Here is a 26,950-nt window from a genome sequence, read left to right on the forward strand (position 1 = left end):
CTTTTGTCGACCCGTTTAACTGCCATTAATAACAGATGCGCTATGTGAAAAAAAAAGTTGCATGGAAGGGAACATTTGATCTGTACTGGAGGCAGCAGGACCTGCGCCGGGGGCTTCAGTACCCAGCACAGGCGCAATACAGAAAGGATCACAGTACAGAAGAAAACCAGAGGCAAACCTCTTTCTTGTACTGCAGCTGCGCTGGATACTGAAGCACACAGCACAGCACGAGACCTTAGAGTAAGGCCGAATGCACAAGGCCGTATTCCATGGCCGTGAGCGGTCCGCGGTATCCTGGCCTGACATCCTGCTAAGAGCAGGAGCGCACAGCGTCATTGGCTGCTATGACACCGTGTGCTTCATGCCGCCGCTGCACTACAGTAATACACTCGTATGATCTTAGTCAGCGCCAGGAATGATCACGTTTATACTGCCTGGTCCTGTCAATCAAAGTGCAGAGGGTGCGGCAGTTGCAGAGAGAGATGACCCTCTAGGAGCAATGGCAATGCCCCAGTTGCTCCTAGAGGCTCATTTGCGTATATTAAAAGCTATGTACACCCTCCGGGGCAATTTTTTAAAATTTTTTATGATTGCATTTTACTCATTTTAGGCTGAATATCATTTTTTCAGTTTGATCTTTATTAAAAAATATTAAGCCTTTCTGTCACAAAGGGTTAACCGTTCTTTTTTAGCTCTGTGAATCCTACTTTTTTACTTTCACTTGGTCATAGAGTATCCCTTATCTCTAAATTACTAAAAGGTCATACACTAAGCCACAATCTTATCGGTAACATAAGGACTGAGCTATAATGAGTGTTTATAAGATCAGAGATAAGGAGACCTGCCTGGCGCACAGAGAGAAAACATAGCCCTTAGAACCTAGTTTTTCTCAGCAATGCAGGCACATATGAACATGGGATCAACACAGATGCCTTCAGCTGCCAAGAGCAGATGCAACAGTTCAGCCAATTTCATAGGTACAAATCTCTTCTGAAACATGCCCTTCAGGTTTCTTGTCCATCATCAGGGCAGTGTTCCTCAACTACAGTCCTCAGGGTCCACCTGCCAGTCTCGAATCATAACCTGCAGGTGTGCCCTGGGGACTGGAGTGGAGGAACACTGGAGTAGCGTACTGGTTGGTTGAATTAGATGCCTTTGATGCAGCTCTCAGGAAATGCTGGTTCTTGAGGAGGGGTTCGGGTGGCCCCCTGGGTTTCAGCCCACTGGAAAATTTCTTTGTTGGGTCTATGGTCAGTCCATCTCTGGTTTGTTTCAAGGCTCGAAGATTGGTTAGACGTTACATGGTATCTACCTATAGACACTAGACTGTTGTCTTTCCTCTAGAGGGTAGCTTATTTGCATATTGACTGCAAGACTCCCTACCCCAGCATGTTCTCCACAAGAAGAACCAATATTCCTCAAAGTAGTATATCAAACTTGTGGTAAGGGTAATACCAAACGCATGATATACACTTGCTGAATTCAAACATTACAACACCCCATTTTTATGTTCACAGGTCAGTACATGACTGCAGTTTGTGAATGATTTTCTTTCTGACTGGTATGTACTATGGTGACCTATTCACAGCTAAATATAGTTATAATGAAAAATAATAAGTATTTATTTGGTTTTAATATGATACACGGTTAAATGGAATACTACACATAATGTATTTGACTGAATACAAATAAATTTCTATCATTTTGACTATTGTATAAAGAACCCAGGTTTAGAAATTCTACCCCAGAGTAAAAGCTTGAGGTACCGTCACGGACCAGTATGTTCCACATCTGGCAGACTGTATGACATCTTTAGTACATATGGGCTGCTGGAGAGAATAAGCTCTTGTGAAATCTGTTTGGGACTTTAAGGAATCTTGTAAGTTTTGCCTTCAAGGCATTCTTGTCTGGAATGAAGGGTCCATTTAATATCTGTCCACTCTGGTAGCAAGTGTTGTCTGTCCTCGGAGATTCTGTGCTTTACAAATATAGTAGCCAGCGTCAATTGTTTCAAAGTCTTCTACAGTGATTACGCTGTTTGAGATTCTGGTAGTATGCCCAATGCCACGGTTGACCAGTCTCCAGGAGTCTTGAATGGTCACAGGCCGTTCATACTGTTGTAAAATATATACACAAGACAAGGCATTAATTTTATAGGGAAAATATTATTTATCTATTGATGAAATATTAATAGCAGGTACGTAAAATTGCAAATCATATACCAAATGTACCATGAGGCTTTGTCAGGGTTCCATCCATCATATGCCTATTGTTTTGATGGCAAGAATAGCTCTGCATATGGGTCTCACTGTCGATGAAGCCTCTAATGGCAGTGTGAACATAGACTTGTATGTTAATGTTGACCAAATGATTGTAGTTCATAGGTTAATGTTCTCCAGTCTCCTCATACCACAGACATAAAGTACATAATACTTTATTTCTAGATTGGCCCATTACTGAACTTGTTCTTTAGCATGCGCAGTGCTCACTCCATTACTTTCCCCGCTCCGTTCTTGTTGTAGGTACAGGTCCCAGAGGTGGGAGCCGCACCTATCAGACAATGGGGGGCATATCCTAGCGATATGCCCCCATTGTATGTGATGGTAAAACCCCTTTAAGGACTTCAGATCAGTGTTTTTTAATTTTAAATTGCCCCAATTCCCCAGCTGCAATACATTGTCCAGACTGCAGAGCTTTACCCTGGAATGGAGAGGACTCAGCAGTCCAGACCATGTATCTCATCACAGCTTTGAGCACTGATAGAGGGAAGGGGCAATAGGAAAACAAAGATAGCGATCTGGACTCCTTATCTGCAATACTACTCCTGTAGTACTGCAGATAATACTCCAGAATCGCGGTGACGTATCTGCGGAATGTGCTGGAATAACAAGTCCAATCCATGGAGGCACCACCCTCATGGCAGAATGTGTCACCTATATTTTTTTTTACTAATTAAAACTAGATAGTGATACATATTCTTTTTTTCCCCATATGTTTTATTTTCTTGCAGGATTTAGATATGCTTTACAGCAGCCACATGGACAACAAGGCGCAATAGACTGGAGATGTTTTATTTTTTAGTGCAATCCTGCCAATAAGGATAATGAGATGACTGCTGAAAAATAATTTCCTATTATTAGGCTTAGTGGCCAGTGTGAAAAGTGCAGAATTTTAATTTTTTCTTTAAATACAGTCATAAAAAATAAAAATTGAAAATAACCACCATAATTTACTAAAACTATGTTGAAAACATAAACACTTAATATAAACAATGCCATTTTCTGATTTTCACCACGAAATTTGCTTATAAACCAGGCACAATGCCTTAAAGGACTACCTTAGTTGAATGTCATTATTCACTTAGCGATCTGTTTCTTCATCCTGGAGAAAATGTATTTTAATCCATATGCAAATGAGCAGGGAGGGCCCAAGCCTCTCTGTGCACCCTTGCTCCTCCTGCTTTCTATATATGCCCCTCCCCTTCCATCTTGATTGACATGGGCTAGGTGAGATGACTGTGCAGATGACTGGTCCTATCAATCAAGAAGGTGAGGGAGTGGCTGGTAGAGGGAGAAGGGAGAACAAGGGTGCACAGGGTGGCTTGGTCCACCCTCGGCACACTTCATGTGCATATGGATTAAAAGTACTTTTTTTTCAGTATGAAGCAATGTGAAAAGTATCTTTACATTCAGCTAAGCTAGCCATACAAGGCATTGTGCCTGGTTTAACAGTGAATTTCCCGGTGATGGATTCCTTCAAGGGAACCGCTGCTCAAGTTTTGGTGCTACAGACCACAGGGCACCTTCAGAGGTCAGACGGCTCAGAGCTGCTTTGGTACCTTGAGGAGGGCCTACACAATATTAGGCAGGTGTTCTTGCTGTTTGGTGTATATACTATAATCATATCTATATAGTGAGATAGCGCAGTCTTCAGTGATTATATAGCATAGAACATACTTATATTGCACTTTTTGCTGTGTATTTCTGCTCTTGCTAGTAAAGGGGTCTGAACTTTACCAGCATTGCATGAATAGAAGAGTACATACAGCTTTATAAAAAAAATACATAGAGGTGTTGTAGCTTTCCAATAATGGTAATAAGACAAAAGCAAATACAGATTAAACTAAAGCGCACTGTGCATACAAGCCTAGAGTTTACTAAATGAAAACCTGTTCCTTGTGGCTCCGGCTAACGTCATCTTCCTATTACACAGCTACCTGTGAACACTTTTGATAAATGGTATCCTGTGTGCGTGTTCTGGGATCCTTTTTCTTTGAAAATACATATTTGCTCTGGCCGTAACCTGGGAAGAGACTAGTGCTGGCTATTTCGGCTTTTCTAGGTAGAATATGCAAGAAGAACAGACCATTCCGTGGCTCCAGTTGATTCGATACGTGTATACCATTAAAGGGTTTATGCCATAATTGATGTAAAAAAAAAAATGAAAATCAGATATATAGTACATGGCAATACCTTTGTAACAAAGCTAGAACCAGCCCTGTACCTCACATGGATCCAGAGATCTCCCCATTCATTGCTCTAATTGCTCTGCTAGGTTATCTTCAGCCTGGCAGCTATGGGGGGGGGGGGGGGGGTCCTTTCTGCAGCAGCTCTCTCCCTGTAACTGCCACAGCTTCTAACAGAACAAAAGGCTGGTGGCAGTGGAGTTCCACCAGCTAAGTGAGACGGACAAAAAATAAGGAAAAGAACAAACAGCAGGTAGAGCTTTACAAATACATTTTATTGAATAGCTCACTGGCTCTACCAGTGCTCCAGATGGCGACCAAAATAGTCGCCAATGCGACTGAGAATTTCAAATGGCAATTACCGTCGACAAGAAGAGGTTGCGGCCTGCCAGAGAACAGGACACAGGTGAGTACTAGTTGTTGGCTCTTCTTTTTTTAGTGCCCGCATAGGGGATATTACTGGCAAGAAGGAGAGCACTGTGGGGGGAGGGGGGCACTTTGGGGGACATTATCCATGGGGGGGGGGGGTGAGCACTATGAGTGACATTACTGGGGGGCAATATGTGGGATATTACTGGGGAGAGAGGGAATGCACTGTGAGATTCATTACTGGAGGGGCAATGTGAGGTACATTACCACTGTGGGGAACACTACTTCTGGGCAGGTACTGGGGGAGAAATTACTATTGGAGGGGCACTGTGGTGGACATTACTAATGGAGGGACACTATGGGGGATAATACTAATGGAGGGACACTGCGGGGGACATTACTAATGGAGGGACACTATGGGGGACATTACTAATGGAGGGGCACTGTGGGGGACATTACTAATGGAGGGATACTGTGGGGGACATTACTACTGGAGGGGCCCCGGGGGCAGGATATTACTACTGTAGGGGAAATTACCATGGGCACTGTGGGGGACATTACTACTGGAGAGGCACTGTGGGTGGAATTACTATCAGAGGGGCACTGTGGGTAAAATTAATATTGGAGTGGCACTGTGGGGGACCTTGCTATTGGGAGGCACTGTGGGTGACATTATTACTGAAGGAGCACTATTTGGGACATAACTGGCAGCTTTATTGGGGAGAAATTCTAATACAGGGAAAAGTATAAGTATCATTACTGGTGGCACTGGGGACTTTTAATACTAAGGCACTATAAGGGGCATTACCAGTGCATTTTTTAATACAAGGACACTATATGGGTTATTATTAGAGGCACTGGGGCCATTTTAATACTGGGGAACTATAGCAGGATTTTTTGTACAGGAGCATTATTAATCCTGGAGGCACTATCAAGGCATTTTTACTGGGGGTAAAATAGGGAATATTAATTCTGTAGGCAGTGTAGGGGCATTTCTATTACAGTGCATATTTAGGGACATTATTTTTGGGGACACTATAGAGGCATTATTACTAGGAGCACAATGTAGGATTTTATTACTAAGGGCATTTTAGCAGACATTATTATTACTCGGGGGCACGCTAGGAGGCATTTTAACTGCCGGAGGCACTATAGGGACATTATTTCTACTGGGGGTCACTATTTTTTCAGCAGTATAGTGTTGGGGAGCACAGTGGGCACAGTATTAGGAGTGACAGCAGGATGGGTAATTGATGTTGAAAAGGTGGGAAGGTTGATGGAAAAATTTAGAAATCTAACGTCTGTCTAACAAACTCTGCAGAGGCGAGATGCGGCTGAAAGAATTTGTCATGGCGGTCTGGGTCAAACAGAGAAAATGAGGAAAGAGAACGTCTGGAGCACTGTATACTAAGGGGACCATTTGTTAAACAGAAATACACCTGCGTCTCTACATAACTTCGGCGATCCAGCGCAGGGGCTTATTAAGGCCGGCGTCTAAAATGCCTGTGTTAATAAATGTGCCCCTAAATTTTACTAGCATTTACAAAAGTATTCAGATCCAGGTGCTGGTTTGAATAATGTAGAATATGCCTCATAACACAACACCTTTAATACCATGTAATGATTTAGAAAGCATCGTATTTTTAGTGAATAATTTATTTAGAAATTGAGGCTTGAGTTGGAACAATAGCCATGTAATATAAAGCACTGATGCATTCACAAAAAAGAGGGCGCCAGTGTGACCCTCTTATCAGGCCTCAACCCCTTGGGAAAGAGGTACTTCAGTCATATCTCCATCTGTGCTGAACTGGATTGGGTCTGTGCTACATAGAGACTGCGTATGTACAGTCGTGGCCAAAAGTTTTGAGAATTACATAAATATCGGAAATTGGAAAAGTTGCTGCTTAAGTTTTTATAATAGCAATTTGCATATACTCCAGAATGTTATGAAGAGTGATCAGATGAATTGCATAGTCCTTCTTTGCCATGAAAATTAACTTAATCCCAAAAAAACCTTTTCACTGCATTTGATTGCTGTCATTAAAGGACCTGCTGAGATCATTTCAGTAATCGTCTTGGTAACTCAGGTGAGAATGTTGACGAGCACAAGGCTGGAGATCATTATGTCAGGCTGATTGGGTTAAAATGGCAGATTTGACATGTTAAAAGGAGGGTGATGCTTGAAATCATTGTTCTTCCATTGTTAACCATGGTGACCTGCAAAGAAACGCGTGCAGCCATCATTGCGTTGCATAAAAATGGCTTCAGAGACAAGGATATTGTGGCTACTAAGATTGCACCTCAATCAACAATTTATAGGATCATCAAGAACTTCAAGGAAAGAGGTTCAATTCTTGTTAAGAAGGCTTCAGGGCATCCAAGAAAGTCCAGCAAGCGCCAGGATTGTCTCCTAAAGAGGATTCAACTGCGGGATCGAAATGCCACTAGTGCAGAGCTTGCTCAGGAATGGCAGCAGGCAGGTGTGAGCGCATCTGCACGCACAGTGAGGCGAAGACTTTTGGAAGATGGCCTGGTGTCAAGAAGGCCAGCAAAGAAGCCACTTCTCTCCAAAAACATCAGGGACAGATTGATCTTCTGCAGAAAGTATGGTGAATGGACTGCTGAGGACTGGGGCAAAGTCATATTCTCCGATGAAGCCTCTTTCCGATTGTTTGGGGCATCTGGAAAAAGGCTTGTCCGGAGAAGAAAAGGTGAGCGCTACCATCAGTCCTGTGTCATGCCAACAGTAAAGCATCCTGAGACCATTCATGTGTGGGGTTGCTTCTCATCCAAGGGAGTGGGCTCACTCACAATCTTGCCCAAAAACACAGCCATGAATAAAGAATGGTACCAAAACACCCTCCAACAGCAACTTCTTCCAACAATCCAACAACAGTTTGGTGAAGAACAATGCATTTTCCAGTACGATGGAGCACCGTGCCATAAGGCAAAAGTGATAACTAAGTGGCTCGGAGACCAAAACATTGACATTTTGGGTCCATGGCCTGGAAACTCCCCAGATCTTAATCCCATTGAGAACTTGTGGTCAATCCTCAAGAGGCGGGTGGACAAACAAAAACCCACTAATTCTGACAAACTCCAAGAAGTGATTATGAAAGAATGGGTTGCTATCAGTCAGGAATTGGCCCAGAAGTTGATTGAGAGCATGCCCAGTCGAATTGCAGAGGTCCTGAAAAAGAAGGGCCAACACTGCAAATACTGACTCTTTGCATAAATGTCATGTAATTGTCGATAAAAGCCTTTGAAACGTATTATATTTCACTACATCACAGAAACAACTGAAACAAAGATCTAAAAACAGTTTAGCAGCAAACTTTGTGAAAACTAATATTTGTGTCATTTTCAAAACTTTTGGCCACGACTGTACTACATTCTCAATAGTTATACTAAGGCTACATTCACACTTGCCGCACAGCAATCTAGCAGGCTGTTTTCTCCAGAGTGGACTGTTCGTGCCAAGTAGTGTCTCTGCAACTCGAACAAATGGGGATTGCAGAATAATAATTGGCAATGGTTTGTCTTTGGTTGCACAGGGAGGTTTTGTGCCTGCCAGCCTGCGCTGTTTCCCTAAGACGTGAATATAAAGCTCACGAGAGTGTGGAGAACCTTCAGCAAACCATACTGAAATGCTCTACTAAATATAACTAATAGCTGAACTATGGCCAGTCTCTGAAGGTTAGTAGTGAGCATTCAGTTCATTATTTATGGCCTAAAACAACAGTCCTTGGATGTGAAGTCATGTGGGTGCATTATATCGGTCTTCAGATTGACTAAGACTTGGACATTTGTGGGGTCAATCACAGTTTTCTGCTTTATGACACAATAGTCTGAAAGAGTGTCTATATATGTACTCATAGCATTCACCAAAATCACATTGCAGAGGGGGTTCAAATAAATAGCAGATGCTGATCTGACTGTATTTCATCTGACACTGGTAAACATCTCTAATGTTCACCCCACCCCACAATGTCTCCTGTTTTATGGTGTAATGATGCTGAAGTACAGCCATCTCATGTTCTTTGCATTTTTAAAATGTTAAGTAATATAGAGCAGCACAACAGTACCTTTGTGTGGAACTTCAGGAATGCATCAGCCTATCCAAAGTCCCAGATCCATAGGGATCATTATGACAGTATCCAAAAAGAAAGCAATGGCATCATCTCCAGTCCAACAAGGTTTATTCACACGTGGTGCATGAGACAGTACAAAAGGTCCCAAAACAGCAACATTTCAACTACATGGTAGCCTTTTTCAAGCTTGAAAAAGGCTACTAAGGATAGGTCATCAGTAGTAAAAAGAGGACAACCCCTTTAACAGTAGGACTGGAGGGAAATGGGGGGGGGGGATTTCAATATTTGCCTTGGGCAGCAGAAAAGCTAGGTGCACGAGCGCTGAGTGAAGGGGGGGGGGGGCCCAAGCTGAACTCTTGCACCAGGGCCTATGAGCCTTTAGCTACACCCCTGCTTCCAAATATATATAAAGACTGCTGTACATATTCTATTGCAGGAGAATAATGAACTACTGGGTGTATACCTTACAGACTATAGTAATAAAAGGAAAATGATAAAAGTCTGGCAGCTTTTACACACAGAACATCTGCAGCCGCTGTAATGCTGTCTTTTTTCCAAATGACTCATTTCCTTCTCATCATGGACCAGGAATAATGCTTCCTGTCAGTGCATGGCTTCCTTCACAATCTGTCAGCCCTTATCATCTCCGTCCTTACCTAGTGTCTCCAGCAAGCACCATCTAAGCTCAGGCATGTATAAATGGATAGATAATCATTTGCCTTAATGTTGCACTTCCACATTTTGGGGCACACTACGGTGGGAAGAAGTAATGTACTGTTTAATGCCATTAGTCCAGCAGTAACAGGTCTAAAAACGAGGGTAGGCCACCTCATCAGTGCCACAGTTCACATCATTTCAGAGGCTTCTATCAAAGGTTGTAAAGATCTATAGGCAAATTACCCTCATAGGGTCCCTCTGTAAAGTACAAAATAGGCTCAATACCACACAGTAGCCCTGATATACTAATGTGTGTGTCTAAAAAGTTGCACAATTTGGTGCAACTAAGGTTTCTACACTTTTTTCACACTTGCTTGGTAAGAAGGATGGTTTTGTGGCAAAGATGTGCTTTGCACCCAAAATTGCCCCACAATTTAATCTATTAGTAAACCAACCAATAGATGCTAGAGAGTTAGACAAAAATGTCTATCCCTGCACCAGATTTATCCTCCAGCCGGAGCCCCTGTGATCAGTGGCGTAACTAGAAATTTTTGAACCCCTCCCCCCCCCATCCCCAGTAACTGCTTAGCAACCCCCTCCTCTCATGCAACCCTACTCATGTGGCTAGTCAAGATCGCTATCTCAGACGAGACCCAGCAGCCACTCGTCTATTTCCAATAGTGTCTCTATCATTGAATAATACTGTTGAGGGGGCCCTGACCATAAAATCTGTTAGTCCAGCTCCTGGGGGGCTCCAAAGCAGCTTCTTCCCCTATAGCTACTCCCCTGCCTGTGATAAATCTTCACACCATTTATAAGATCAGTAAACCTGGGCCGGTGCACCTGAAATGTGTGCTAAAAGGGCACTCTTTAAATACATTGGGTGAATGGGTATGGACACGTCTGCCCACTACATATACCAAAAGTAATATTCAACAATGATGTGAATGCACCCTAACCTAAAATATGCTACAATCACTTATCAAATGCATTAAATAAATAATTTGTGTCTTTTACATCTAAATTAGCTCCAGATTATGTTGCAGTTCTTTGGCAGCTATCCTAACACTTCCATTGATCACTTCTAGGGGTATTCCCATATTATAATATTATGGCATATTGCTAGGGTATACTATAACATTCTGATCATTGGTGGACTGGCCTCTTGGACCCCCACAACCCCTAAAACAGTCAGTTTTACTTCATTTATAGTGCTTTAAGAAAAATCATAGTGTCTAGGGAATGAGTGGTGTCCTCCTTTTCATCTTTTAGTTACAGATCCCCTAATTCTCTGGCTTCTCTTGTACCATCCAAGATGGCCGCACATCTTCACTGATGCATACTGTGTATCGGTGGCCCAAGACGTATCCTACAAGTGTCCAGCCCTGCTCTTGCATTGGCCAGCACTGTTCACGTGAGCAGCTCTGGCCAATCCAAATGCAACAGGAAGTGTCTTGGGCTACCAAATGCATCAGGTAGTCTAAGCAGTAGTGAGGCCATCTTGGATGACATAAGAGGAGCTCGGGAATTGACGGATCTGCAGCTAAAAAGATGTAAGTGTTCTGCTCCTTCCACAGTTAATGTGATTTTTGTTTCTTAAAGGGGTATTTCCATCACAGACAATGGTGGCATATCGCTAGGATATGCCCCCATTGTCTGATAGGTGCGGGTCCCACCTCTGGGACCCGCACCTACAATGAGAACAGAGCAGGGAGAGCTGTGGCTGGAGGACCCCGGATTTCCCAGGATCCGTCCACCACCAAGCGCTGCTCCCATAGAAATGAATGGGAGCGCACCGCGCATGCACGGCCCCTGCTCCTATTCATTTCTATGGGGCAGACGGAAATAGTCGAGCCAGCTCGGCTATTTTCGGCGGCCCCATAGAAATGAATGGGAGCAGGGGCCGAGCGCACGCAATGCTCCCTCCGTTTATTTCCCCGATCCGTTCTCATTGTAGGTGCGGGTCCCAGATGTGGTACTCGCATCTATCATACAATGGGGCATATCCTAGCGATATGCCCCCATTGTCTATGATGGGAATACCCCTTTAAATTGGAGGCTTGCTTTAAGTGAATTAGCCAGTGGTCTCTGTGCAGGAAAAATTGTCAAAGTGATGGTGTCTCTTAAAGGGAATCTGCCACCTCTAAAAGTGGTGTCAAACCAAGTATACTGCCATGTATTGTTGGGGACCCAAAACTACCTGAAATTCAGTCCTCTGAAAGAAATACACTGCTCAAAAAAATAAAGGGAACACTTAAACAACACAATGTAACTCCAAGTCAATCACACTTCTGTGAAATCAAACTGTCCACTTAGGAAGCAACACTGAGTGACAATCAATTTCACATGCTGTTGTGCAAATGGGATAGATAACAGGTGGAAATTATAGGCAATTAGCAAGACATCCCCAATAAAGGAGTGGTTCTGCAGGTGGTGATAACAGACCACTTCTCAGTTCCTATGCTTCCTGGCTGATGTTTTGGTCACTTTTGAATGCTGGCGGTGCTTTCACTCTAGTGGTAGCATGAGACGGAGTCTACAACCCACACAAGTGGCTCAGGTAGTGCAGCTTATCCAGGATGGCACATCAATGCGAGCTGTGGCAAGAAGGTTTGCTGTGTCTGTCAGCGTAGTGTCCAGAGCATGGAGGCGCTACCAGGAGACAGGCCAGTACATCGGGAGACGTGGAGGAGGCCGTAGGAGGGTAACAACCCAGCAGCAGGACCGCTACCTCCGCCTTTGTGCAGGAGGAACAGGAGGAGCACTGCCAGAGCCCTGCAAAATGACCTCTAGCAGGCCACAAATGTGCATGTGTCTGCTCAAACGATCAGAAACAGACTCCATAAGGGTGATATGAGGGCCCGATGTCCACAGGTGGGGGTTGTGCTTACAGCCCAACACCGTGCAGGACGTTTGGCATTTGCCAGAGAACACCAAGATTGGCAAATTCGCCACTGGTGCCCTGTGCTCTTCACAGATGAAAGCAGGTTCACACTGAGCACATGTGACAGACGTGACAGAGTCTTGAGACGCCGTGGAGAACGTTCTGCTGCCTGCAACATCCTCCAGCATGACCGGTTTGGCATTAGGTCAGTAATGGTGTGGGGTGGCATTTCTTTGGAGGGCCGCACAGCCCTCCATGTGCTCGCCAGAGGTAGCCTGACTGCCATTAGGTACCGAGATGAGATCCTCAGACCCCTTGTGAGACCATATGCTGGTGCGGTTGGCCCTGGGTTCCTCCTAATGCAAGACAATGCTAGACCTCATGTGGCTGGAGTGTGTCAGCAGTTCCTGCAAGACGAAGGCATTGATGCTATGGACTGGCCCGCCCGTTCCTTAGACCTGAATCCAATTGAGCACATCTGGGACATCATGTCTCGCTCTATCCACTAACGTCACGTTGCACCACAGACTGTCCAGGAGTTGGTAGATGCTTTAGTCCAGGTCTGGGAGGAGATCCCTCAGGAGACCGTCCGCCACCTCATCAGGAGCATGCACAGGCGTTGTAGGGAGGTCATACAGGCACGTGGAGGCCACACACACACTACTGAGCCTCATTTTGACTTGTTTTAAGGACATTACATCAAAGTTGGATCAGCCTGTAGGGTGTTTTTCCACTTTAATTTTGAGGGTGACTCCAAATCCAGACCTCCATGGGTTGAAAAATTTGATTTCCATTTTTTTATTTTTGTGTGATTTTGTTGTCAGCACATTCAACTATGTAAAGAACAAAGTATTTCAGAAGAATATTTAATTAATTCAGATCTAGGATGTGTTATTTTTGTGTTCCCTTTATTTTTTTGAGCAGTGTACTTAGTTTATTTTTATGTAAAAAGTATTTTGCTGCACTGTGGGTGGGCCCCTTTTTGGAACACCATTGCTCCACCTGTAACTCCACCTCTATTATTATGGTCAGTCAGAGCTGAAGCCAGGTGCACCAAACTGAGAGGCCCCGCCCACAGTGCACTAAAAACCTTATTTGCCTAAAAATAAAAAGAAGCATTTCTCAGCATCAGAGGACTGGATTTTCATATGTGTTTTGGGGAACCTACCCTACGTGGCCGTATGTTTGTTTTAAAGCTGATTTTGGAGGTTACACAGTCCCTTTAACTAGTCTGTGGCCCCTTCATTTTTAAAATATTGGAGCTCTTGGCAGTTGGATCTCATTTGATCAGTGAGTGATGGCATATGGAGATTTACCATTACTTCCTATTGCAGGAAAACACCTTTATGAAAGTTTTAGCCATTAGTTTTTTTTTTGCATATTAGCAGATAAATATCAAGCTAAATAAAATATTTTTTTTTAGGCATAAACTTTTTAATCCATGCACGAGATTACCACTTTCTTCCAGCATTACCACACATCATCAGCATGTGGACATGAGGAAATATCTGTGCATGGCCAGATGTGATACGAGGGCAGAAAGTGATAGAAAGTAAACCTATTGTATCAGGATTAGAGTCAAAAGGGTAAATCGAGTTAAAACTTTGATTCCGATGGAAAGGCTTTGTCCACATCTCCGTCCTCTGCTGGAACAGACTACCGAATTTACCAAACAGAAATGTGAACCTAACCTACGTTTTCTGTTTGGTCATACGATAGGTAAATGCAGCAGACATACGAGATCTCCATGCACTTATGCAGTGATGTCACTGTCCACTAGGAGGACCAGGCACATTTTGAGAGCAGAAGATGGCAACCACCGTCCATAGCTAAATACTGCATTGCCTACATATATTTACATATATTTTAGTGCTGTGTTCGAGGGGCTCATTTAGACTACAATCAAATAAGAAATCCTGCAGAAACATTTTCCCATACTGGACTGGACTAGACATACTGTGATTTTCTTTAGTCCTAAACTGCCTTTCTATATAGAGGACATTGACTTTATCAACATGGAAAATGCCCTCAAATAAAAGGTCATAGATCACAGATTACCAGGCTTCAATTAAAGGGGTTAACCGGTAATTAATATTGGTGACTTATCATCAGGATAGGTCAAGAATATCAGATCGGCGGGGTCTGACACCTGGGATCCCTGCTGATCAGCTGTTAGAAGAGGCTGGCGCTCCGTGAGCACTGCCGCCTCTTTCTAGTACATGTGACGTCACCGTACATTGGTCACATGGCCTAGTTGCAGCTCAGCCCCATTGAAGTGAATAGGGTTCAGCTGCAATACCAAGCACAGCCATTAGACAATGCTCAGGGGTGTCAGGAATCGGACCCCCGCCAATGTGATAATGATGACCTACCTGAGGATAGGTTATCATTATGCGTTTCTGGATAACCCCTTTAACTATTAGTTTAGGTTCCCACTGTTTAAATTCCACAGAGATTTTGGCGTGTACTTTGTGCTGAAGTCTAAGGCCCCTTTCACACGGGCGAGTTTTCCGTACGGGTGCAATGCTTCACGTGAACACATTGCACCCGCACTGAATCCTGACCCATTCACTTCAATGGGGCTGTGCACATGAGCGATGTCTTTCACTCATCACTTGTGCGTTGCGTGAAAATCGCAGCACGTTCTATATTCTGCGTTTTTCACGCAACACAGGCCCCATAGAAATGAATCTGGCTGCGTGAAAATCGCATTGCCTCCGCAAGATGGCTAATAAATAGGGATGAGTTCCATTCACTTTACTATTTTCCATTATCGCATGGTTATAATGGAAAATAATAGCATTATTTAATACAGAATGCTAAGGAAAATGTCCCTTGAGGGTTTAAAAATAATTAAAAAATTACTCACCTCATCCACTGCAAAAGGACCTGCGATGACATCATCGAAGGTCCTTTTGCAGGTCCTGCAGGAAGAAGAAAGAAGACGATAACAGCTGTGCTCTCAAGTGGATGAGGTGAGTAATTTTTTTATTTTATTTTTTAACCCTCAAGGGACATTTTACTTAACATTCTGTACTAAAGAATGCTATTATTTTCCCTTATAACCATGTTAGAAGGGAAAATAATAAAATCAACAGAACACCTAAGGGTACTTTCACACCAGCGTTATTCTTTTCTGGCATTGAGTTCCATCACAGGGGCTCCATACCGAAAAATAATTGATCAGTTTTATCCCCATGCATTCTGTATGGAGAGCATTCCGTTCAGTATGCATTAGGATGTCTTCAGTTCAGTCTTTTTGACTTTTCAGGACGGAGATAATACCACAGGATGCTGCGGTTTTATCTCTGTTCAAAATTCCGGAATACTTGCCGGAATGCCGGATCCGAAATTTTTTCCCATTGAAATTTATTAATGATCCGGCCCCGAGTGTTCCGGCAAAAGGGATCCGGCATTGCGGTCTGCGCATGCTCAGACCGAAAAAAATGTGAAAAAAATAAATGATGGTTCAGTTTTTCCGGATGACACCGTAGAGACGGTGCCGGCATTTCAATGCATTTGTCATACGGATCAGGATCCTGATCCGTCTGACAAATGCCATCAGTTTGCATCCGTATTGCTGGATCCGGCAGGCAGTTCCAGCGACGGTACTGCCTGCCGGAATCCTCTGTCGCAAGTGTGAAAGTAGCCTAACCCAAACCCGAACTTCAATGAGGAAGTCCGGGTTCGGGTCTGGGTACCACATTCAGTTTTTTATCACGCGCGTGCAAAACGCATTGCACTCGCGTGGAAAAAACTGAACAACGGAACGCAATCGCAGACAAAACTGACTGAAATTGCGTGCCTACTCGCGCGGGTTTGCCGCAATGCATCCTGAACGCATCCGGCCCTCACCCGTGACTCCCGTCTGAAAGAGGCCTAAGTGGAAACCACAACAAAGTGAGTTTGAGTTTATTAAAGACTATGTCTAACTTTGTACCCATTACTTACTGCTGCAATGCATCTAAGGCTTCGTTCACATCACCGTTCAGCCTTTCCGTTCTCCTGCTCCGTTTAGGAGCAGGAGAACGGAAAGGACGGAGAAGGCACATAACTGAGCCAAACGGAGCCTAAGCACCCCATAGACTATAATGGGGTCCGTTATCTTTCCGCTCAGACGATGATTTTGGAGCGGAGACAAAAGTTGTGCATGCAGGACTTTTGTCCCCGCTTCAAAATCATCTTCTGAGCGGAAACATAACGGACCCCATTATAGTCTATGGGGTCCGTAGGCTCCGTTCGGCTCAGTTATGCGCCTTCTCCGTCCTTTCCGTTCTCCTACTCCTAAACGGAGCATGCGAACGGAAAGGCTGAACGGTGATGTGAAGCCTAAAGATGAAAGGATGATATCTGTTTGGTGTCTACAGCTCTTATTATTATTTATGTATTTATTTACAGATTATTTCCTATACGTCTCTTCGTTGACTACAAACAAAGCCTGTGTAATCTGCTCCTGCGACAGCACGTTCTTGTGAACTTACTAAACATATGCATTAACAAGTGGAGGATATATTTATTTATTTTATGCATTTATATAGTGCTGCTATATTCCGTAGCGCTTTACAGACATTAGTATCAGGCTGTCCCCTATAGGGCTCACAATCTAAGGTCCCTCCTATCAGTGTATCTTTGGAGTGTGGGAGGAAACCGGAGTACCCGGAGAAAACCACACAAACACGGGGAGAACATACATGGATGGAATATGACTAATGATCAGGGTACAAGTTGGAATAAGAGCTGTAGACACAAAATAGTACAAAAAGCTTTAGGCTGAGTTCACACGGGCGTGACGTTTTGGCTCAGGATGCGTTAAGGGTGCGTTCAGTTAAAAACATGCGATTTTGGAGCTAAAACAAGTCAGTTTTCACAGCGATTGCGTTCAGTGTTTGCGTTTTTTCCGCGCGGATAGCATCCGGATGCAATCCGTTATTAACGCATCCCCATTCATTTCTATGGCAACGCAGAAGTGATGCGTGAAAAAAAAAAACGCTCATGTACACTGCCCCATGGAAATGAATGGTGCCGGATTCAGTGCGGGTGCAATGCGTTCACCTCCCGCATTGCACCCGCGCGGAATACTCGCCCGTGTCAACTCAGCCTTACTTTGCTCAAAGCAATTTTCAAATATGCATTGGAACAATAAGGCCCCTTTCACACGGGCGAGTATTCCGCGCGAATGCGATGCGTGAGTTGAACGCATTGCACCTGCACTGAATCCTGACCCATTCATTTCTATGGGGCTGTGCACACGAGCAGTGATTTTCACGCATCACTTGTGCGTTGCGTGAAAATCGCAACATGCTCCTTTTTGTGCGTTTTTCACGTAACGCAGGCCCCATAGAAATGAATGGGGTTGCGTGAAAATCGCAAGCAAGTGCGGATGCGGTGCGATTTTCACGCATGGTTGCTAGGTGACGATCTGGCTGGGGACCCGATCATTATTATTTCCCCTTATAACATGGTTATAAGGGAAAATAATAGCATTCTGAATACAGAATGCTAAGTAAAATAGGGCTGGAGGGGTTAAAAAAAATGTAACTCACCTTAATCCACTTGTTCGCGCAGCCGGCATCTCTTCTGTCTTTAACTGTGAGCAATAGGACCTTTGATGATGTCACTACGCTCATCACATGATCCATCACCATGGTAAAAGATCATGTGACAGACCATGTGATGACCGGAGTGACATCACCACAGGTCCTTTTCCTGCACACACCAAAAAAGAAGATAGAAGAGATGACGGCTGCGCGAACAAGTGGATTAAGGTGAGTTAAATTTTTTTTTATTTTTTTTTAACCCCTCCAGCGCTATTGTACTATGCATTCTGTATTCAGAATGCTATTATTTTCCTTTATAACCATGTTATAAGGGGAAATAATACAATCTACAGAACACCGATCCCAAGCCTCGAGTTCGGGTTTGGGTACCAAACATGCGTGATTTTTCTCACGCGAGTGCAAAACGCATTACAATGTTTTGCACTTGCGCAGAAAAATCGCGCATGTTCCCGCAACGCACCCGCACCTTTTCCTGCAACGCCCGTGTGAAAGAGGCCTAACAAGTAGTTATTCCTGGACCTTTAATATGAGTATGTGCAGAAGCAGACACAGAGAGGAACGGCCACCGGGCAAGAACAGCATATAGACCTTTGTTTTCCATCAGTCCAGCTAGAGCTCGTACATCTACATATGTCCATCCACCAATCCACCAGTAATTCGGAGATGTCAACCCCATTACATTCAACCTTATAGACAGCAGGAAAAAGCTTTTGAGGGACAATGGGCTCCTCTTACGGACTGGGCCCCTGTGCAGTTGTACATATGGTATGCTGTGAAGGCTCACCTTGTTTGTGAAGGCGTCATCTCGAGCTCTTGTAGTGACTGCTCCGTGTCATGATAAAATACTCCTGCTGCCAATACCAACATTGTGAGTCGGATCTCACACATTCCCACCCTTGTGCAGCAGGAACATAGCTGTCTCTGTGTTTTACAGGAAGACGGGTCTCCGTGGGCCAGAAGACAATATGTGGAAAGCACTGTCATGGTTGACAGGAATCTTTTGGGTGTGTGTGATTATTAAATGGATGTATTGTGCTATTAACTCTTGTCTCTCTGCCGTTGTACAATGGTGCTTTACAACTGGTTATAATGTAATATTCATATAGAACAGAGATGCCCAACCTGCGGGCCTCCAGCTGTTGCAAAACAACAACTCCCAGCATTGCCGGACAGCCTACTGCTATCAGCTTAAAGCAGGGCATCATGGGAGTTGTAGTTTTACAGCAGCTGGAGGGCCGCAGGTTGACCATCCCTGATATAGGAGAACAACTATTCATTGCTATGTGTACAGTGTACATGATCAGCTACAATAAAAGACACCACACTATTGTACAGTGGCAGCATACATGGGGAGTGGCGAGCTACGAAAGCTAACCATCTGTGACCCTACATTAATATAGTAGGGAACAATTTCTTCATATATTCATTGTATTATGTTACTTTATTAGTACATTTAACTTCTTCCGCCCTAATGTCTGTGATCTAGCCACATTTCATCCTGTACAGCTGTAGTCCAAAGCAGTAAATTGACTTGTATGCAATCTTGGGCCTTGTAGCTTTCACTCACTAGTTAAAATCAATTAAAAGTGGTACAAAAAGTCTAGGTGTAGCGCCAGCCTTAGAACGGGAGGGTTGGGGTGCCGCCACACAGCGCAGTTCTGATGCGGTTACTGTGGTCACAAGAGAGTTATAAAATGAAACACTGACGTTCTGTACAGCAGAAATCATCGAAATGATTTCAGAATTTGTAGCCGGCAAAACTCTTTAGTTGCTTTCTGAATGCATGTTTGTCTGTACTTTCGAGCTAATTTCAGACGGAAGGGTGGAAGGGTGATTTCCCATTATGGACTAATGATTTATAAGCCTGTGTACAGTATATGTGCCCAATCTTTCACAGATGGTGACCTGTAGGCTGGGGGAAGGGGCAGAGAAGGTGACTTGCGTTGGCGGTCTATGTGCTGGGCAGGGGCAGACCTGCTCAAAAATTTGCTATGGGGCCCAGGCATTTCAAGTCATGCACCTGCAAGTAATTGGACACAAAAAACCATACCCAGAGTATGTTGTGGTTTTTTTTTATGCCATAAACCAAAATTCATTGGATGTAAGGCATTTTATTTTCTAGATAGACTTTAAAAAACATCTGTCTGCAAACAAATAAAAAATGCCATGAGAAATGCCCTGTAAAACACAGCCCCCTAGAGGGAACCAGGAACTGGGCTGAAGACTGTGGCAAAAACACGTTGTGACAAACTGCCATTTGCCACTGGGCATTGTAGAGGACTTATGGCTAGCCTCCTGCCCTACGACTATGGCCCCGGGACATGTTGCCCTTCAGGAACAGTGACAGAACTGTGCCGCATGTCTGGACTGTTGGTGGGACCGAACGCGGTCAGCGGTGTATGCTGGGGATTCTGTGGAGCTGGAATCGGATGCGCGGATACACGAACGCCGCTGACCCTTACCTTCTGCCATACTGAACTTTCAGCTCCAGAGACTAAGTCCCGTTCGAAGATGGGACTTAGTCATTTTTCTGCATGGAATTGACCGACCGCACAGCCCAAATCTATGGAACTGTTTTGGGCAGGAAGTTGTGCTTGCGGTCGGTCATAAAAGGACTTCCCTAAACTTTTGATCCGCTGGAGGGATTTGTGTGATTTTTGGAAGTGTTTATGTTTGATGTATGCAGAGTTTAAATATGTAATTTTTATGGAGATGGAATGTATGGTTTTAAAGTTACAGTGTATGTTTAAAAACTGTATTTTTACTGTCTGTGATAGTTATGTTAATCCATAATTATATCCCAGACAGAAGGGAGGATTTTGTGTATTCGGGTGGGGATTCCTCTCCTATTGTTCCCACATGTGTATTGGTGGTCTCCCTTTGTCCTAGGAGATAATTGAATTGCACTTCGGGTGTCTCTAGGGCAGAGAGGAGGAGACCATGATGCATTGTGGGGACCTGCAAAAATACGGGCGGGTAGCCCTCAATAAAGAGTTCATGTTCAGTTCATGTTTTGCTAACCCTTCAAAATGGAGCCTCGTCTCGTTATTGGAGGGAATTGCTGTATCACGCTGGGGATTGCTATGCTCTGCATATTCCCTGGAGGAGAGATCTTTCCCACACGGTCCTGAATGCTGGAGGTTCATTCAGGGTGGAAGGAAGACGGCGCGGCTCCAATTAATCTACGGCGGTTGTGGAGTCTGCGGTGCTTGTGGTGTCCAGTGCGGTGCTTGTGGTCCTCGGCGCAAGCTAGGAAGCGTCCATTAACGGAAGCGGATCCGTTACATTGGTGGCAAGCGGTGGGATGGCTTCCCTAGTGCGAGGAGCAGCATCCTGCGAACACCAAGCAAAGCTGGAGTATTGGTATAGTCACGTACGGTTTGACGCTATGCTGAAGAGGCGGTTGGCTATCTACGGGCCCCACCTAACAGAGGAAATTGTACCGGAAGTGAGGAGAGAACTGGCGGAGTATCTGCAGCAGGAAGCAGAATATCGGGCAGAGATAGCGAAGTATTCCATCCCTGCGCCCCAGCAAAAACGTGAGTTACAGGGGGCCGAAGGTGTCGTCCTTCCCCCCCAGCGGCAGTGGGTACCCCAGGGGGCCGAAGGTGTCGTCCTTCCCCCCCAGCGGCAGTGTGTACCCCAGGGGGCCGAAGGTGTCGTCCTTCCCCCCCAGCGGCAGTGTGTACCCCAGGGGGCCGAAGGTGACGTCCTTCCCCCCCAGCGGCAGTGTGTACCCCAGGGGGCCGAAGGTGTCGTCCTTCCCCCCCAGTGGCAGTGTGAACCCCAGGGGGCCGAAGGTGTCGTCCTTCCCCCCCCAGCGGCAGTGTGTACCCCAAGGGGCCGAAGGTGTCGTCCTTCCCCCCCAGCGGCAGTGTGTACCCCAGGGTGCCGAAGGTGTCGTCCTTCCCCCCCAGCGGCAGTGTGTACCCCAAGGGGCCGAAGGTGTCGTCCTTCCCCCCCAGTGGCAGTGTGAACCCCAGGGGGCCGAAGGTGTCGTCCTTCCCCCCCAGCGGCAGTGTGTACCCCAGGGGGCCGAAGGTGTCGTCCTTCCCCCCCCAGCGGCAGTGTGTACCCCAGGGGGCCGAAGGTGTCGTCCTTCCCCCCCAGCGGCAGTGTGAACCCCAGGGAGCTGAAGGTGACGTACTTCCCCACCAGCGGCAGTGTGTACCACAGGGGGCCGAAGGTGTCGTCCTTCCCCCCCAGCGGCAGTGTGAACCCCAGGGAGCTGAAGGTGTCGTACTTCCTTCCCAGCGGCAGTGTGTGTTACAGGGAGCTGAAGATGCCCTCCTTCCTCCCCAGCGGCAGTGTGTACCCCAGGGGGCCGAAGATGTCGTCCTTCCCCCCCAGCGGCAGTGTGAACCCCAGGGAACTGAAGGTGTAGTCCTCTCTCCCCAGCGGCAGCTTACCATAACAAGGGGAGACACCAATCGCCCAGATGGCGGAGATGGGACCGTGGTCTCTGCGCCTGACCTACCAGGATGCTGGACAGCCTGTCCAGATCCCCCACTACCCTCACCAGGACAACAGGTGGAGGGGGTAAGTACAAATTCCCCTCCCCAGTTAACTCCTAACGTGGCCTCAGGGTTAACAGAGGCGATGTTAACCCCTGCTGACTCCCATGTTCCTCTGGCTACTGAGCCGGACTATGGTCTCAGCACCCCAGCAGAAGAGCTGGCAGCTGGGCAGAGTGCAGTCGGCCTCTGCCCTCCCTCAAGTCCCCACAGCATGTTGCCTCATCACCACAGCAAAATACCCAGGTGCAGTAACTGTTTCTTGTGGGTGGGTCACCCTTGTACCTGTTTGTTGTGGGTGGGCTACTCGGGCATCTGGTTACTGTGGGTTGGTGGATCGACTAACGGAGGCACTGACCGACAGAAGGTCAGGTGCCTGGTTAATCTTCCCCCCAAAGGGGAGATGTGTGACAAACTGCCATTTGCCACTGGGCATTGTAGAGGACTTATGGCTAGCCTCCTGCCCTACGACTATGGCCCCGGGACATGTTGCCCTTCAGGAACAGTGACAGAACTGTGCCGCATGTCTGGACTGTTGGTGGGACCGAACGCGGTCAGCGGTGTATGCTGGGGATTCTGTGGAGCTGGAATCGGATGCGCGGATACACGAACGCCGCTGACCCTTACCTTCTGCCATACTGAACTTTCAGCTCCAGAGACTAAGTCCCGTTCGAAGATGGGACTTAGTCATTTTTCTGCATGGAATTGACCGACCGCACAGCCCAAATCTATGGAACTGTTTTGGGCAGGAAGTTGTGCTTGCGGTCGGTCATAAAAGGACTTCCACTAAACTTTTGATCCGCTGGAGGGATTTGTGTGATTTTTGGAAGTGTTTATGTTTGATGTATGCAGAGTTTAAATATGTAATTTTTATGGAGATGGAATGTATGGTTTTAAAGTTACAGTGTATGTTTAAAAACTGTATTTTTACTGTCTGTGATAGTTATGTTAATCCATAATTATATCCCAGACAGAAGGGAGGATTTTGTGTATTCGGGTGGGGATTCCTCTCCTATTGTTCCCACATGTGTATTGGTGGTCTTCCTTTGTCCTAGGAGATAATTGAATTGCACTTCGGGTGTCTCTAGGGCAGAGAGGAGGAGACCATGATGCATTGTGGGGACCTGCATAAATACGGGCGGGTAGCCCTCAATAAAGAGTTCATGTTCAGTTCATGTTTTGCTAACCCTTCAAAACGGAGCCTCGTCTCGTTATTGGAGGGAATTGCTGTATCACGCTGGGGATTGCTATGCTCTGCATATTCCCTGGAGGAGAGATCTTTCCCACACGGTCCTGAATGCTGGAGGTTCGTTCAGGGTGGAAGGAAGACGGCGCGGCTCCAGTTAATCTACGGCGGTTGTGGAGTCTGCGGTGCTTGTGGTGTCCAGTGCGGTGCTTGTGGTCCTCGGCGCAAGCTAGGAAGCGTCCATTAACGGAAGCGGATCCGTTACACACGTATTAAATACTGCTGCAGAGGCATTTTGTCTGGCAAGATGCCAGTACTCATACCAGACACCCAAGACCCAACAGACCCCAGTACAGTAAATGGGATCCGTTGGGTGCTGGCAGTGTCTGGCATACAACGAATCTGGTGGCTCCAGTATTCTGTGCTGGAATCTAGGTGCAGATGTAGACCTAGCCTAAGAAATGAGTGCTGCACATTGCACATGTTCTGACATTTTCTTACTATGATCCAACTTGATTATTGTCTTTTCTCACAGAATATTTTCACTGATCGAGGGCCGGTAATGGCCAGATGTGCTACAGACACCCGTCTGTCTATAACATCATCTTGGAGAACCCTTCAGTCTCAGGCAGCAAAATGTGCAGCATATCAGTAGGTGGAATATTTTCCAGTGTCCTGTATGCAGTTCATCTGTTTTCTCTCCAGTGGTTAAAGGGGTTGCCTCATCACATGAAGTGACATTTATGATGTGTACTAACCTAATACAAGAAACTTACCAATATGCTCTATGTTACAATAATGCTGCCTGATCTTCCTTCTCAGAATTTTCCTTGTCTTTATACACTGCTCGGCTCTAGGGGTTACGGCCACCGCAGGAATACATCAGCGGTGGCCACGCTTGCGATCTGAAAAGAGATAAGGCCAGCCTTTCTGGTGGCCGGGATAGCGGGAGTGAGCAGGCATAGTCTCCCATGCCTGCGCATTAGCTCCTGTCCCTGTATGTCCTATGGATCTCTCACAGTGCGGGAGGGAATTACAGCTTCCCAGCGCCGCTGGCCTGTGCTGCTAGCCATGTTAGCAGGAACTCCCCCCTTAGAACACCACAAGTCTGGGCATGCCGCGCTGAGGAAAGGAGGTGAGACAACCCCTTTAAGATTCTGAATTGTTGGACCAAAAGAAAAATCCATAAATTCCCATGTATAGTTATCAACTTACTTGTTGTCCTGGGTAGATCCAAGTAAATTCTACTTCTACGTTTGGTTCCCCCAGGACCGTGCAGAAGACACTGAAGTCACTTCCACTTCGAACCTTGTTGGCCGAGGCTGTAATAGTTGCAGAGGGTGGTCCACTGGGAACTGAAAGAAACGTTAAAACATATCATACTTATGAGGACTTAAAAGGAAGTTAAATTTAGAATCATATAATTAAACACGAATCTATGTGCTTGGCCCTGTATTAGATATACCGAGAATACAACCAACATACTGAGCGGAAGTGAATAGACCGCCTTGTACTTTAAAAGGATTGTCCAAGATCTGAAAAAATTGGGGAATGCCAGGTATTGTGTCAGAATAGAAAAAACACTCACCTGGTCTGGTTATCCCTTTATGGCGGGCAGCTGTGATATGAATGTACATGTGCCACACACAGGAATCAGCTCACCCAACCATCTCCCCAATTATTGTTTAGGTTTCAGCCAACCCCTTTAATGGGCTATACAACATTACTACTTGTAAGATTAAGTCATATAGACATGTGGGAAGGAATATACAAAAACATTCCCTACCATTTGATGACTATATTTTTCACACAATGACCCACATTTATTAAGACTACAGTTGGAATGAATTGTGCCAGATTAAGCAAAAAAAAAAACACACACCTCGTAATAAACCTGGCACATTTTTACCTGAAATCTATGCTTGCAATGGCAAAAATGTGTGCCATTTCAACTTATTCTACTTAAAAAATCTGGCCTAAACTATGGCTCGTTGGACTGCATCCACTCTACATGTCACTTTCCCATTTTACAGAGCAATGAGAAATGTGTAAATGTCACCCACATCATAATTTCCAGCATTTTAGTAGCACTCCTTAATTAAAGGGATCCTGTCACTTGGGCTATGCTGCCCTCACTGAGGGCAACATAGTGTAGTGACAGACACGCTGATTTCAGACCAGATCCAGAGCTACGAGATACGCCAGACCTACGAAGGAGAAGAGTCTGATGAGACTCACTGGCCTTGCCCTCCCCCGCCTCTGGACAATGAATGGCAGGTTTGTTTCCTATGCACAACAGAAAAGAAACCTGCCAGTCCTTATCTGGAGGTGGGGGAGGGCGGCATCAGAAAGTCTCATCAGACTCATCTCCTTGAAAGTACTGACTGCCATCCAGGGCCGGCCGACACAGAGGCTGGGGAGGCTCCAGCCTCAGGGCGCAGGCCAGCTCCCCAGCCTCTGGGTGGCAGGCAGGCCACTGACCACGTCGCTGCTGCTGCCGCGCCTGCAATGCTGCCGGCCGCGCTGGAGGACGGAGGGAGTAGTGAGCACTAGTTGGCACTGACTTATGTGCTCCCTCCCCACTCCGCCTCCTGGCTCGGCCGCTCCGCTACTCTAGTCTCTGCTCAGTCGCTTGTCTGACTGGCTGCGTACAGCGCGCACTTTGACCTGACGCGCTGTACGCACACTTGGGCAGCTCAGCCTCTGTTGGTGGTGGACCTTGTCCCAGCCCTGCTGCCAGCCCGGGAGTGACAGCTCACTGACATCAACAGGTCTGTCACTACACTGCATTTTCCCTATAAGCCCAAAAAAGTGTAACCTGCTTAGAAATTTGTGGCCATTCTCCTGAGTGGAGAACTTCCTTCTAAGATGTCGCTATGTCCTAACAGCACATATGGACAGTAGTTATCTTCATGAAACAACTCAAGCCTTATTTCCTCTAATGTCAGGCCTTGATAAAAAAAATAAAAATAAAAAGTCTGCAAGGCCCCATAAACATGACATGATTTCTGGCCAATTTGGACACAATCTACGAACACAAACTGTATGACTAACACAAAGGTGTATGGCCATTGTGTTATTTGTAGAACTTGGACAGATTTTCCTTCTAGTAAGTAGGCCGCACACCTGGCAAAGCCCTTCAGTAGGCAGAGGTGGGATAACTGCAGCACAAAAAATGACACCCGTGCCTGCCTAGCATAAAACATGTAAGTGTAAGTCATAATGT

General features: G+C 45.7%; 1 protein-coding gene across 1 annotated transcript in view; it reads right to left on the reverse strand.

Moving 5' to 3' along the window:
- Positions 1 to 796: 796 nt before the first annotated feature.
- The window catches only part of PDGFRL (platelet derived growth factor receptor like), a 195,707-nt gene continuing 169,553 nt past the window's right edge, over positions 797 to 26,950 (reverse strand). Inside the window, exons 5-6 of the mRNA XM_040418784.1 lie at positions 24,940 to 25,079; positions 797 to 2,114 (exon numbers count right to left, since the gene is read on the reverse strand). Of these exons, the coding sequence (XP_040274718.1) occupies positions 1,926 to 2,114; positions 24,940 to 25,079 (329 nt within the window). The 3' untranslated portion in view covers positions 797 to 1,925. The remainder of the gene's footprint in view (positions 2,115 to 24,939; positions 25,080 to 26,950) is intronic.

Source organism: Bufo bufo, chromosome 2 (assembly GCF_905171765.1).
Source record: "Bufo bufo chromosome 2, aBufBuf1.1, whole genome shotgun sequence".
NCBI classification, from domain to species: domain Eukaryota; kingdom Metazoa; phylum Chordata; class Amphibia; order Anura; family Bufonidae; genus Bufo; species Bufo bufo.